Source organism: Euleptes europaea, chromosome 10 (genome assembly GCF_029931775.1).
Source record: "Euleptes europaea isolate rEulEur1 chromosome 10, rEulEur1.hap1, whole genome shotgun sequence".
Classification (NCBI taxonomy): Eukaryota; Metazoa; Chordata; class Lepidosauria; order Squamata; family Sphaerodactylidae; genus Euleptes; species Euleptes europaea.
In genome coordinates, this window is record NC_079321.1 from 57,817,362 (window position 1) to 57,832,082 (window position 14,721).

Genomic DNA, 14,721 nt, shown 5'->3' on the forward strand with positions numbered 1-14,721 from the left:
ATTGTTGGAAATGGCTATTTGCCAAACTCTCTGGGACTCCTTGCATAATGGAATGGAACCCGTGCCCCCTTGTTTGTTGACGTAAAATACCGTACACGTATTGTCTGATTGCAGGAGAGTCTTGGATCCCCAAAGGATATCTGCAAAGGAGGTAAGTGCATAACGTACAGCCCTTAATTCCAGTATGTTAATATGAAGTGATGTCTCATGAGCACTCCATCTCCCTTGAACTGACTGGTTACCGCAATGACCTCCCCAGCCCTCCATGGAGGCATCAGTGGTTAGGGTAAAGTCAGGGCTCCAGGAGCCAAACGGCATACCCTTCAGCAAATTTGATTCCGAAAGCCACCACTGAAGTGACCTAAGGATTTCCCTCGGGATAGAAAATCTGAACATACGAGGATGGCGGTTGACGTCATACTTCCTAATAAACCAGTTCTGGAGTCCCCTCATCTGTAATCTGGCGAAAGGAGTAACAGCAGTGGTAGAGGCCATGAGCCCCAGTAGCCTCTGAATAGAGACTACTGGTTGATGCCTACAGCGTGTGAAGTGCTGTATTAGGTGTCTAATCGTTGTAATCCTATCCTGGGGTAGGAATGCCTTACCACTGGAGGAGTCCAGTACGGCTCCTATAAACTGGGCTCTAGTGGAGGGGGTCAATTTGGACTTTTTTTAATTGACCATCAATCCCAGGTTCTCACATGTAGAGAGAACCAAATTCAGGTGATCTAACAGGGTTTCGGGGCTGCCTGCGGTGAGGTATGGATATATGTTGCATCCTCTGTCTCTGAGGGCATTCGTGGTATTTGAGGAGGTAATGGTTGAGATGGTGTTGGATCCGGAGGTAGACTTAGAGGAAGGGCCGGATCCGGAGCGCTTATCTCTATGCTTATTCTTCTGCTTGTGCTTCTTGACCACGTGGGTTGGATCCGACTGGGAGGTCGGATCCGAGGTTCTCGGATCCGGGCCAGATCCGGTCGTCGGTTCCGAACGGGTGGAGCGTGCATCTTCGGGTGTCCTGGAGCTGGCTGACGGGGAAGGGGCCGTCAGGGCCTTTTCCCAAAGCTCTGCGTTCAGGCGATCCGCACGGGCATTTCGGGCCCGGGTAGAGAATCCCTGGCAGATTGAACATTTGGACATCTTATGCCCCTCGCCCAGACAGAGAAGGCACAGCTCATGTTGATCCGAGTGGGGGATCTTCGTTGAGCATTTAGGGCACAGCTTGAAAGGGGTCTTTGGAGCCATTACGGCCCTCAGCGCACGGCCGAGGGGACCGAGGCACAGAGGACCTCTTCTCTCTGGGCTTGTCCTCTCAAACGTCCGGGAAGCTGAGGCGGGCTGGCTAGGCGGACCTAAGCAGCAGCTCCGTATATGTGGGCAAACGCACACAATCGAGAGATTTTTAGAAAGATAACGAAGGTAAAGGTGAAGAGAAGCTCTGTTCTTGGCGGAGGCAAAGAAGGAACTGAGGAGGGAGGGGATGCCCCGCCCAGTAGCATGCGGGGGTTTTCGGCGCGAAGACCGGTCCAGCCTGCGAAGGGGTGTCCGGTGGCAGGCCTGCGCGCAGGCGCAGTCCCACATGTGGGGCTGCACCGAAGACGGAAAATGAACCCAAATTTCCGGGTCCAAGATCAGGCTGTGTGCGTTCTAAATCGATCTCCTTTAAATTTCCCAATTTTGTTATTGGCCCCTACTTCTGTCCCTTTTTACAGTTTACTCTGCAAACATTAGCATGTACTTCTGTCTTTGTGCTGTGAATACTCCACCTGCTGGTTTCTCTGCCTATCAAACTGCTCTTAAAGAAACAGAAAGAAGGTCAAATTTTCAGTCAACAACCCTACTTCCTTTTGGGATATCAAATATTGGCAGGTAGGGAAAAGGGCAAAGAAATTACGACCTACTAAAATAAATGAGGAATGACTATAAAGGTAATTCAAATTTTAGCTCTTGGGAAATAACAACCAAGGCCTACTTTATGTCTATTTTTATGCCCCAGGTCATAAATATTTATTGTAATCAGGGCTGCTGGGCCTCGATGGTCCTATAGCAGAAGGCTCTGGCAGTGGGGATGAGCAGAGATTTTGTCACTGTGATGCCTTGATATCATTTCCAGCCAGGTGATGTCACTGCTGTGGTAACCCTGCAACAAGAATCACAGTGGCATCACTTCTGGAGTTTTGCCCAGAAATGACATCAAGGTATCAGGTGACATCATATCCCCCTTCCTATCTTCTCCCACTGTTGATTTGAGCAACCACGAGGATCAGGGACAATTGGCAGGAGTCCTCTTACAAGGAGCAGGTAAGTGGCACCCCTAACTGCAAATGTCCAAATAGTATCTGCCGATGATGTGGAGCAAGGGCAGGGGAAACACAGAATGTGATGACATTATATAGGGAAAGTGATGCTGTACACCCCAGTGTTCCAGATAATATGCAAGTGCACTGTAAAAGTTCCTTTTCAGTTGTTTTTTTATGACTACAATGTGTTTTTTCCTAAAAATCCAGCTTGGGGGTATGATGATGACACACTAAATAAATGGTTTTCTTTGTTGCTCTCCAAACCCCAGGATAGAACCATTGTTTATAGTATTTCCATTCTTGGCAATCAAAACCAAATTATGTTAGGGGTAATTAGTTGCTTAAAAGAACACGCTTCCTGTCAAATGCCATGCAATCATTTCAGTGCCAATTGGCCAGTTTTCTAGTTACCTAAACATGGAAGTCAGCTGGGTGGCAAGCTCTCGTCCTGACCTTGTTTGGCAGCTTTCTATGACACACTGCAGAATCTCCATAGACAGTTTTTTAACTGTAAGAGACAAATCACATAGATCCTTCAAATAGAACATCTGGAAAATAGCTGTAGGTGGTTTCTTTTTGTTTGTTTTTTTTACAAACAAAGCAAAGGTTTCTAAAAGCATATACTGAATAACATCACGCAAATCCAGTTACAAGCTGAGTAACCCTTATCTGGACTGCTTGGGACCAGAAGTGGTCTGTATTTTGGATCTGTCTGTATTTTGGAATTTTTGCATATACATGAGATATCTTGGGGATGGGCCCCAAATTCATTCATATTTTATATATGTTTTATATACCCTTTATACACATAGCCTCAATGTAAATTCAAACAATACTTTTAATAATTTTGTGTACACTGAACCATCAGAAAGCAAAGGTGTAACTATCTCATTAGACTTAGGAGAGGCCGGGCGGCACGGATGTGAGTCAGATCTGAGCCGCCCGGCCTCTCGGAAGTCAGGAGAGGCCAAGCAGCGCAGATATGCCTGCTCCAAAGGTCTGGTTTTTGGATCAGTCTGGAGATCAGATGTCTGGATAAGGGATACTCAACCTGTATTACCACGAAGGTCAGTGAGCTGCTACTGCTATTCCCCCATCAGTTCCCTGGTCATCTCTGTTCTGCACACAAAACTCCTGAGAGCTGTCATCACTGCAAGGGCCTTGCATTTTCAGAGTGATAATTAGGCCAGCTCATCCATACACGGGTACTTATATTACCAGAGTGGACCCAGAGATGCAATGAGATTTCTTCATATGGGTCAGCTGTACTACTGACAGCATTGGGAAGAATCTCAGCTCCTCCCTAATAAGATGCATAATGCCACATATCAGCAAAAAGAGGAAAATAAAGAGGAAACACTTCCTCTCTGCAGAAAACACTTCACAGCAGATGGGGGTTCTAGCCACTTACCACCTATTCCAAAAATAGCTGCGTAGGGAACATATACAAACGAAAGAAGTTTGCTTGAGATTGGGATATTTTTACTGAGCAACAGGTAGGACATCACCGATATACACTATACTTGAATATCTCCTCCTTGAAACCTGTGAGTGTAAACCTGCCTGTCCTTCTTTTCTCTAGGATTCTTCTGGTTCTTCAGAAATTTAGGTTTGGTGACACCTCAGCTATTCAAACGACATTGCCAGTCAATTCCAAAACATTATTTCCTAATCAAAGAATCCTTGGCTTGAAAGCAAGTTACTGAGCGAGCAGAGACAAGTCAATGAGAAACTCAAAGCAAAAATGAGGACGGAAACTTTTAATTTGCATAATAAAATAATAATAATAATAATCTAACCTGTCTCATAATACAACCATATACTAGGATGTAAAATACCCAACGTGCAAATATGAATGCATGCCCACATGCAGATTGTGAGACCCTGACACCAGAGTGACGTCTTTCTCACTTCACCGCAACAGAAACAATACATTTTTAAGAAGTCCACACGCTCACCTTGTGGTTCATTGACCAACACCAGGCATTTCAACACCACAGGGAGCAGCAGCCCAATGTTGCACATTTCAGGGCTCTTGGTTCTCTGAAGTACTTCAAGAATAAAAGCAAGAACTGATGCCAGGCGAGGAGGAGGAGCGTGACCTTTGAACTGGAGGTAATTTTCACTGGTAGGAAATAAAAAAGGTCCAACATAGCATTAGTAATGTCTTTCTCATATTGCTTAAGACAACGGCATGTTAGACGTCTGCCAATTTAACCTTGTATGTTCACTCTTCAAAATGTAATAAATTGAAATATATATTTCTCACTGTAGCTTCCATCAAAATGGTTATAAAAGCCACATACTCTTTTTAAGGGTGCGATCACTATCTTATCATATCTTGTTTTTAGTGCTAACAGAGAAAGTGCAGCCATGGCTGAAGCTTTATACCTCTGCCCACTTTAAAACCAAAACAAATCCCCCCTAATCTTTACTTGTGAAGTATTTAAATGTCAAAAGATTCCCTTCTTTCCCGGACATTACCTGATGACCTGCAGAGTGGTTTTGTACAGATGTGAGGCTCCTGGGATGGCGACAGAACTGGATATCGCCAGCAAAATAGGGTGTTGCCAAGCTTGGGAAGCAGAAGGTGAAGAAGGAAGAAATCGCCCAAAATACTGCTGAATAATGTTCCCTAGCAGCTGGTGCAAATAGGCCCCTTGAGTCTGGGCCTGGCAGCATATGAAGGACAATCCCTACGGAAGAAAATTCAAAAGCAGAAATCAACAAAACAAGAAATTAAGCAGTGCCCATCTTATCATTAAACCAACCAATAATAAAAACTATGGGCGAAAACGCATGGTCGCTTTAGCCTCCTTTATTCCCTGTTTCAGCCAGGATCGAACGCATATTCGGCGAAAACACATGCGTTCAATCCTGGCTGAAACAGGGAATAAAGAAGGCTAAAGCGACCATGCGTTTTCGCCCTATACAGTGAGGGAAAAAAGTATTTGATCCTCTGCTAAATTTGCCCGTTTGCCCTCTGACGAAGAAATGACCAGTCCATAATTTTAATGGTAGGTTTATTGTAGCTGTGAGAGACAGAATAACAACAGGAAAACCCCCAGAAACCCAGAAGACAAAAGTCAGAGATTGATGTGCATTATAATGAGTGAAATAAGTATTTGATCCCCTATCAACCAGCCAGGTTAGGGTTAGGGTTCTGCTGTTGACAGAAGCAATCAATCCATCAGATACCAAACTAGCCACCATGACCAAGACCAAAGAGCTGTCCAAGGATGTCAGGGACAAGACTGTAGACCTGCACAAGGCTGGACTGGGCTACAAGACTATTGCCAAGCAGCTTGGTGAGAAGGTGACAACCTTAACCCTAACTGTCAACCTCCCTCGGTCTGGGGCTCCATGCAAGATCTCATCTCGTGGAGTTGCAATGATCATGAGAACGGTGATGAAACAGCCCAGAACTACACGGGGGGGGGGGGGGACTTGTCAATGATCTCAGGGCAGCTGGGACCATAGTCACCATGAAAACAGTTGGAGGGGGACATATTATGCTTTGGGGGTGTTTTTCTGCTAAGGGGACAGGACACCTTCACCGCATCGAAGGGACGATGGACGGGACCATGTATTGTCAAATCTTGGGTGAGCACCTCCTTCCCTCAGCCAGGGCATTGAAAATGGGTCGAGGATGGATATTCCAGCATGACAATGACCCAAAACACACGGCCAAGGCAACAAAGGAGTGGCTCAAGAAGAAGCACATTAAGGTCCTGGAGTGGCCTAGCCAGTCTCCAAACCTTAATCCCATCGAAAATCTGTGGAGGGAGCTGAAGGTTCGAGTAGCTACACATCAGCCTCAAAATCTTACTGACTTGGAGAGGATCTGCAAAGAGGAGTGGGACAAAATACCTCCTGAGATGTGTGCAAACCTGGTGGCCACCTACAAGAAACGTCTGACCTCTGTAATTGCCAACAAGGGTTTTGCCACCAAGTACCAAGTACTAAGTCATCTTTTGCAAAGGGATCAAATACTCATTTCACTCATTATAATGCACATCAATCTCTGACTTTTGTTTTCTGGGTTTCTGGGGGGTTTCCTGTTGTTATTCTGTCTCTCACAGCTACAATAAACCTACCATTAAAATTATGGACTGGTCATTTCTTTGTCAGAGGGCAAACAGGCAAATTCAGCAGGGGATCAAATACTTTTTTCCCTCACTGTAAGTATGTTAGGCTTAAGCTTGCTGGACCCAATTGGTGAGCACAAGTTGAGGTCATCATCGCAGCCTAAATAAAAATTAAATGACCCATCAAAGAGGGATATGGCTAGTTTTATTTTCTTTTTTAAATCCTGAAACGGTAAACACAGGACACAACCCTTTTAAAGGATCCTCAAAATGATCCTAGAAATTGTAAGAACAAATGCTTATCATGCCAGATCAGAACACAAAATAGCCGGCTTGAATGACAATTTGTGCAGTTCTTTGTCTGCATAACGGGAAATGCACACATAACACAGCAAAACAAGCTGGGTCTAAACAGTTCCTAGAAGCAGCAAAAAAAAAAAAACACACACACACACACACATGAAAAGAAAGGCAGATTGAATGTAGCAAGCTTTCCTAGGGACTGTAATTCCTCAGAGACAACTATGGCCTCAATTAACGGAATTAGTGCTCTACTAATTAGCCTTCTGACATTAAAGGAATTATTTTTCTAATATTTATCTTCTAGATTTTTTAAGCAGTCCTCAAATCCAAGTAATCTGGAGACCTGCTGCAAAGCGCCACAATATTTTGTGTGTTTGAAACCACACGTGAGAGCCCTTCGTTGTTAATATTCAGACACAAAACTCCTTTAATCAGCTGTGTTTTTGGATGCAAAAATGGTCCTCTCTAAAACTACTATATGAGTACGCTTATTGCATATCATTACAGACACTGCTCAATACATTCACCTGGCATCTGTTCAATATTCATTTTGGGGCTTTTTTTTAATATCACATGAAGCTCTTTTTTGTGCTAGAGCTAAGACAGTTTTCTGTTCGTGACTTCTTGTTTGTTCTATGCATTTCCCCCCCTCCTATCTGTATAAACAGATTTCTTTGAGTGCACTTCCCAAGATTGACAGGAAGGAAGGTAAATCATGAGTCTGCTGTCATAAGGGGTCATTACTGGAGAATTGACAAAGACTGTTACTTGGAATTCACACTAGCAAAATGGTCAAGCATCAGCAACAAAGGAAAAATATCCTGGCAGGCCCACACAGCAGCAGAAGAGTACTTTAACAGATATTTAAAATATTTAATTCAATGCAGCTTCAGTAATCAATACCAGAACTGTTCATATATTTAAAAAAATCCAAAGTATGAGTTTTGCTTACTGATTACACTGTGGAATTAAGAACTCCAGAAACATATCAGCAGCATTAACAGCAAGTCTACATATGAGGACTGCCTGTAATGCTAATTCAGTATATTTTTGGCCTTGTATAAGCCCAGTTAAAGCCTCTACCTTAGAACAAAATAGATTTCAGACCTTGACTCTGTGTAGTTGGTCACTAGTAATAGTGACTTCTGCTGAGACTGCAATGGTACAGTGCCGAATGACCCTTATTGTCTATTACAAATGACTCACTAACTCAGGGCACTTCACTTGGCCACTCAAAGAGGCAGTTATCCTTTTGCTACTTTAAAAACCATCCCTAAAGAGAAAATGATGTGGCCAATTATTGCCCGGTCTCTAACCTACTCTTTCTTGGCAGAGTGACTGAGAGAGCAGTAGTGGACTAACTCCAGGTCTTCTTGGATAACTCATCTGCTGTAGACTCTTTTCAGTCTGGCTGCAGGCAGGGCTACGGGACAGAGACAGCTCTGCTAGCTTTAATTGACAACCTCCATCTGAGTGTAGATAAAGGCCAGGCCTCCTTATTGCTCTTGTTGGACTTATCTGCAGATTTTGATGCACTAGATCGTACCATTGTGTTGAGGACCTTGTAAGCAGTAGGAGGCATCAGGATTTGTGCGAAACTGGTTCAAATCATTCCTCAAAGGAATGCTGTGGGAGACCAGTTATCATAAGAACATAGGGAAGGCCATGCTGGATCAGACCAAGGTCCATCAAGTCCAGCAGTCTGTTCACACAGTGACCAACCAGGAGCCTCCAGGAAGCCATCAAGCAAGACAAATCCTGCCTGTGTTCCAAAGCACCTAATATAATAGGCATGCTCCTCTGATCCTGGAGAGAACAGGTATGCATCATGACTAGTATCCATTTTTAGTAGTAGCCTCATGACTAGTATCCATTTTTAGTAGTAGCCATGAATAGCCCTCTCCTCCATGAACATGTTTACTCCCCCCCTAAAGTCTTCCAAGTTGGCAGCCATCACCACAACCTGGGGCAGGGAGTTCCACAATTTAACTACGCACTGTGTGAAGAAATACTTCCTTTTATCTGTTTTGAATCTCTCATCCTCGGGCTTCAGCATATGATCCTGTGTTGTAGTATTATGAGAGAGGGAAAAAAGCTTCTCCCTGTCCTCTCTCTCCATACCATGCATAATTTTATAGACCTCTGTCATGTCTCACCTTCTTTTCAAGCTAAACAGCCCTAAGCATTTTAACTGCTCCTCATAGGGCAGTTGCTCTAGTCCCCTGATCATTTTGGTTGCTCTTTTCTGCATCTTCTGAAGCTCTGCAATATCCTTTTTTAGTATTCCAAGTGTGGTCTCACCATAGATTTGTACAAGGGCAGTATGATATCAGCAGTTTTATTCTCTATTCCTCATCTAATTATGGCCAGCATGGAATTTGCCTTTTTCAGAGTAGCCGCACTGGGTTGACATCTTCATTGAGCGATCCACTACCACTCCAAGATCCCTTTCTAGGTCTGTCGCTGACAGCACAGATCCCATCAGTGTATATGTGAATGTGGGATTTTTTGCCCCAATATGCACCACTTCACTCTTGCTCACATTGCATCTCATTTGCCATTTTAATGCCCATTCTTCCCGTTTGTAGAGATACTTTTGGAGCTCTTCACAGTCCGCTTTTGTTTTAACCACCCTAAATAATTTGGTGTCATCTGCAAACTTGGCCACCTCGCTGTTCACCCCCAATTCCAAGTCATTGATGAGCAGGTTGAAAAGCACCGGTTCCAGCACAGATCTCTGCGGGACCCCACTACTCACATCACTTCATTGTGAGAACTGACCACTGATTCCTACTCTCTGCTTCCTATTTTTCAGCCAGCTCTCAATCCATAAGAGGACTTGTCCTCTTATCCCATGACTATGAAGTTTGCTTAGCAGTCATCAGTGGAGTTCCACAGGGCACAGTCCTGGATCCTTGGAGAGGTAGCTACGAATGCTAAATCTTGGGGTTGGGGGGGGGGTGACAATTAATGGCTTAACATTGAGATTGGCTAATATGCATTACGTTTGCAGCCAGCGGCTTAGAATTTTATTCTACTTGCTCATGCTTACTGCCCATTTATCTGCTTATATTTTCTGTAGTTATCTGCATCTTTCTGATGGGTTTGTATGAATGCTTTTTCATATGTATTCCCGTATCATGCATCTGATTCAGTTTGCAGTTTGCAATTTCCTTTTGTAGTGTATTGTGCAGTAATGCTTCCCAATAAACTGTAAATTCATATCAGTAAAATTTTAGAATCTGCATTTTCCTGCTGACAGTTGCGTGATAAGAACCTGTAGGAAAACAGGCCTCCCGCTTAAGGGGACCAAATTAACAGTAGTGAACTGGCCAAGAATCACAACTGTAGGGGAAACAACTGAATTTGGCAGGGAAGCAAGTCAGTTAGGGAAATGTGACTATTAGTGGAACACACGGGCTATAATCTTAATTGGGCAAGGATATAGCAGACTATAAGGTTCTGCCTGGATTTTTTAATTGTTCCTCTGCTGTTGTTTGGGCAATTGGAAGGCTGTGTGAAGTCTTTGATTTTAAAATTTCTATAGAGTACTTATTTGGGCAGTATCTAAGACTGTTTCCTCTGTCTTTTGCCCTACAGTTTTGCCTAGAGAGATACAGGGAATCTGTTCTTATGATTCTTAAATTGGGTTATCTAATCGGACAGGGCTTTCACCATTTTTAAATTTGTAATGCTGATCCTGAATGATTTTGTCAGTGCTTTTCAACCAGGCAAAATGGCGAGGTTCTTAAATTGGTAGGTTACTGACTAGATACCTGTATTTGTTGCTTCAGGAGGTCACACACAACCCTTTCACATTTGTGATCGGCACTCCCCACCTGCCTAGACTATTGGCAAGGCAAACATGCTGGGAATTTCAACTGATTGTTCTTCTGTGATACAGCTGTCAGTATCTGTGGAGGACCCCGCATCCTCCTACTGACAATCACATACCCGCCAGGGTAATAAGAGCCCATAGGAAAAGAGGCTTCCTGATTAAGGGGATCAAATTAACAAGCAATACTTCTGAAAATCAGAGAACTTCAGAGAGAAAAAAAATCAGGGAAGAGCTTTCCCAAGCACTGTTTGATGAGCTAATATACTTGGATGTTCAGCATATTAGCAAATATGCTCACAAATTAGAGTTCAGTGTTAATATACTATGTGAAATATAAAGTATCCTTACTTATCGATTGCTATCTGGCTCCAAAAGGCAACTTGTCAGAGTTGGGGACACAGAGACAAAAACAGTAGCACACAACATCCACTGCCTCTTCTCCCCCAGCTGATTTGGCATCCCAAGCAACTGCTTAGGCAATGCATTGGTCTTGCTTGTAAATGCCATTAGTTGATAGCCTGTAATGAACATATATGCCTGAAATGACCATGTTACTACATACCACTCATGACTAATACTGCTTTATGAGTGGGATTTGTCCCATGGAATGGAACAGGTTTCTATTCTCTCACCCATGCTCTTTAATATACATACACGGAGCCAGTGAATGAGACTGTGCAGAGCTTTGGGGTTGAGTGTCATCATTATCAATATGCAGATGACGCCCAGCGCTGACACATCTGGAAGCTTAGATAATGAAACGGTTCTGAACCGGCGCTTTGATAATGTGGTCAGGTGGCTAAAGCAGAACAAGCTAAAGCTGAACTAAAAAAAACAGATATTGGTCAGAAAGACTGACACTTCAGACGACTGGATTCACTTCTCCTGGATGGAATTGGCTTTTGAAGAGAAGGTTAAAATCTTGGTGGTGCTCATGAACCTAACCTTGCTGTTTGAAAAGCAGGCCGGCACCACAGCCAGAAGTGCCTTCTATCACCTGCATGTGGTTTGCCAACTCACTTGCTTCTCAGACTCAGCCAGCCTGGCCACACTGATCCATGTTTGTGAAACCCCACAGTTGGACTTAGGCTACTGTGATATGCTCTACACTGAGCCACCCTTGAATACTATCCAGAAACTGCAGCTGGTCCAGAAGGTGGCTGCCAAAATGTTGACATGGACTAGCCAATGGGAACACATCTTGCCCGTTTTGAAACAGCTACATTAGTTGCTGGTTTGTTTCCAAGTTCAATTCAAGGTGCTGGTTTGTGACTTTTAATGCCCTTCATGGCTTGGGACCAACATATCTCCTCCCATGCGGTTCCTTGCTACTTGCAAGGTATTTCCCCCACGCAGGGCTTGCCGCCTGGCATCAGCTGGAGCCTGGTCCTTCTCCATCATGGCTCCCACACTGAGGAATGGGCTCCCTGAATAGGCGAGCCTTCTAATTGGAGATCTTTAGGAGGTGCTGCAAAGTTTACTTGTTATGGCTTTTAAGGGAGTATGATCAGCAGGCACCTTTTAAGTGTGTGGGAGTAGTTAGGTTTTTTTAAATTTTGTTTTAATCTGTAACATTTTAATGATTATTGGCATGCTGCCTTGAGCCACATGGAAAATTGGGGTACAAATATTATAATAAATAAATAAATAATATATGCAGACACCACAGCTGTCTCCCTCTCTCTCTCGGATTTAACCTTGCTAGGAATCTACTACTCACCAAGCCTATGCAGAGATCACCTCCCCCTGGAGGGACAGTACTAGCAGACCAAGACCCATTATGTAAGAAAGAACAGGTCACAAATATTCCATTAACAGATAAAATATTTTGAAGGCTTAGGTATTATTTAAACCACCACATCACACAGCCTTAAAACTTCTCAACATCAGAAGCAAAACTCAAAGCCCTTCTGCAATAACAGTCTTGTAATTCTTACCAAGAGGAAGCAAAAGTTCCTTGGGTAGCGCAAGGGGCAGTGACAATCACAAAAAAGACCTGCAGCCTTGCTGACAAGATTCATATCTGACAGACAGAGGGCAGTCCTTCAAATTCTTCTTGTGGTCCTATCTTCATTATCGACTCATGAGACTGAGTTTCAGATGAAACCTCACAAAATCCCTGTGTTTTGTGTTGTCTGATACCCTCCCCACCAACACTCCCCTCAACCCATCAATGTAGCATCTACGACCAACCATTTGGGAATCACAGCCTACTTTTGAAGCAATCTAAGATTTCTCTAAAACTCAATGGAAGTAGTTCCGAGACAATGGTTGATCTGAGAAGAATATGTTTTCCACTTGTCTTGTTACAAGCTGTGCAATGTTGTAATGCAAAAACAACTTAGCCCTTACTGTAGTTATATTTCTAATAGAATGCAAAAAGCAAAGTATTGCCCATTTTAATAGCATTTTGTTTTTTAAAAAGCAACATCATAGTTGCTGCGGGTATAATTAGATGTTACAGTGCAGCTATAACTTTAGAAAGTGAAAGTGCTTAGCTAGAAATACTGATACGTTTGGCTTGTCTACAAGCTGGTGCTGAAACTAGTACTAGAAAAGGGAAAAAATATGATGAAGGACCTTGGAAGAAGAGACTCCAAAAGAATTTTCAACAGAACAGAGGGAGTGAGTTCAGACCAAAGGAACTGCTCATGACTAATGTTCTATTCAGAGGAGGAGTCATTCTGAAAACAGAAGGATGCCTTTGGATACAACCCATTGTCTAACACCATGTCCTAAAGGTAAGTGTGTGCATCTGTGTGTATGTATATACAACTATCCTCAGAAAAGACAGGTCACTCCAGGCCAAACCAGTTAACTTGCCCATATGAACTCTTAAAGCATATTTTTCTCTTCCTCCATTACTTCCCCTTTCCCTTCCCTGAAAGCCCTTTCCTGAAAAGCCTACCCCTTTTCCTGCTTCCTTCCCAGCAACCAGTCCCACTTGAGCGGTGCCAGCCAGACTGGACCCAGATACATCAAGGGCTTGTGGAGAGGTACTTCCCTTTGCCTTGTATCCCCTTACTGTGAGGGTCTCTGTCTTTGTGTCTCTGCTTTCCATCACCTGCGGTGTTATCAGTGAACTCGTAAAAGCAGTTCACACCTTCTGGTCTCAGGCGCCAGGCCTGATGGCCCATGTATCTTCCCCCCCGCTGTTCTTCCTGCCAGTACTCCCTCAGGCCGGTGCGGCCTTGGAAGTGTGATAGCCGCACCAGACTTCCTGGGATCCGTCTGATGTTTTGTATTATGCCAAGCTTGTAACTTCCCATAACAATAAGTGTGAACCCCAGTGCCCCAGTGCCCTGGAGTCAATATATTCTGTAAACCCGTATAGCCCCTCACTTGCAACTTTCTACCTGTGCCTGTCTCATCTCCTGAAGGCTTCAATAAATCTATTGTTTCTGTATCAACGTCTGAGCAACTGATTTGGAGAAGCAAACTCAGAGAGGGGGATCTCTCACATTAAGTTGCAAGTCCTTGCCTCTCGGACTGCAGCTGTACCGCTTTGGACAGAATGTCAGCCGACGAGGACACCACCCCTAACCCCGATGCCCCCAAGGAACCGGACGAGCCGGAGAAGCCGGACCCGAAGGAGGAGGGAGCCAAGCCAAAGGAACCGAAGGGTCGCGCACCCGACCAAGATCGGGACGGACGTCCCCGGGGGCTTACTTATTGGCTGGACTCTCCCAAGGGCTGGTCGCTCTCGCGGACTGCGGCGAAGGATCGCCGGTTGGCCTTCCCCAGCACGGGACTCGAAGGGGACCCGGCCCGCAAAGAGGCCCTCATGGAGGAAGAACGAAAGCAGTGGCAGGAAGACCGCCGGGCTATGCAGGAGCAGATGGAGATCATGCAACGCGTAATGGGTGAGATGGCCACGACCCTAGATGCGCTGAAGTTGCAACCTCCAGCCGGTGCTCCCCCAGACGGGGCGCCGGTAGTTCCGCCCGCAACCCCTGCCCCCCCGGCCCGTCGGGACCTGAAAGTCACGTATGACGGGTCGGGAGACCAGTTGACCTTTTTTATGGTCCAAGTAGACATTTTTATGCGGGAACAAGGCCGAACCTTCGTTTCTGAGGAGTCCCGGGTGCAGTACGTGGCTTCCTTACTGCAAGGGGAGGCGGCTGCCTGGATGGTGTTGCAGTATGAACTCCGCTCGCCGGTGCTGCGAACCCTGGACGAGTTCATGGTAGCA

At 44.6% G+C, this 14,721-nt stretch overlaps 1 protein-coding gene across 1 annotated transcript in view; it reads right to left on the reverse strand.

The window, feature by feature from the left end:
- Positions 1-14,721, reverse strand: part of MMS22L (MMS22 like, DNA repair protein) — a gene marked incomplete at its 5' end in the record, with an annotated part of 122,391 nt that overhangs the window by 5,517 nt on the left and 102,153 nt on the right. The window contains 3 exons of the mRNA XM_056856771.1: positions 2,712-2,808; positions 4,259-4,425; positions 4,785-4,996. Coding sequence (XP_056712749.1) covers positions 2,712-2,808; positions 4,259-4,425; positions 4,785-4,996 — 476 coding nt within the window. The remainder of the gene's footprint in view (positions 1-2,711; positions 2,809-4,258; positions 4,426-4,784; positions 4,997-14,721) is intronic.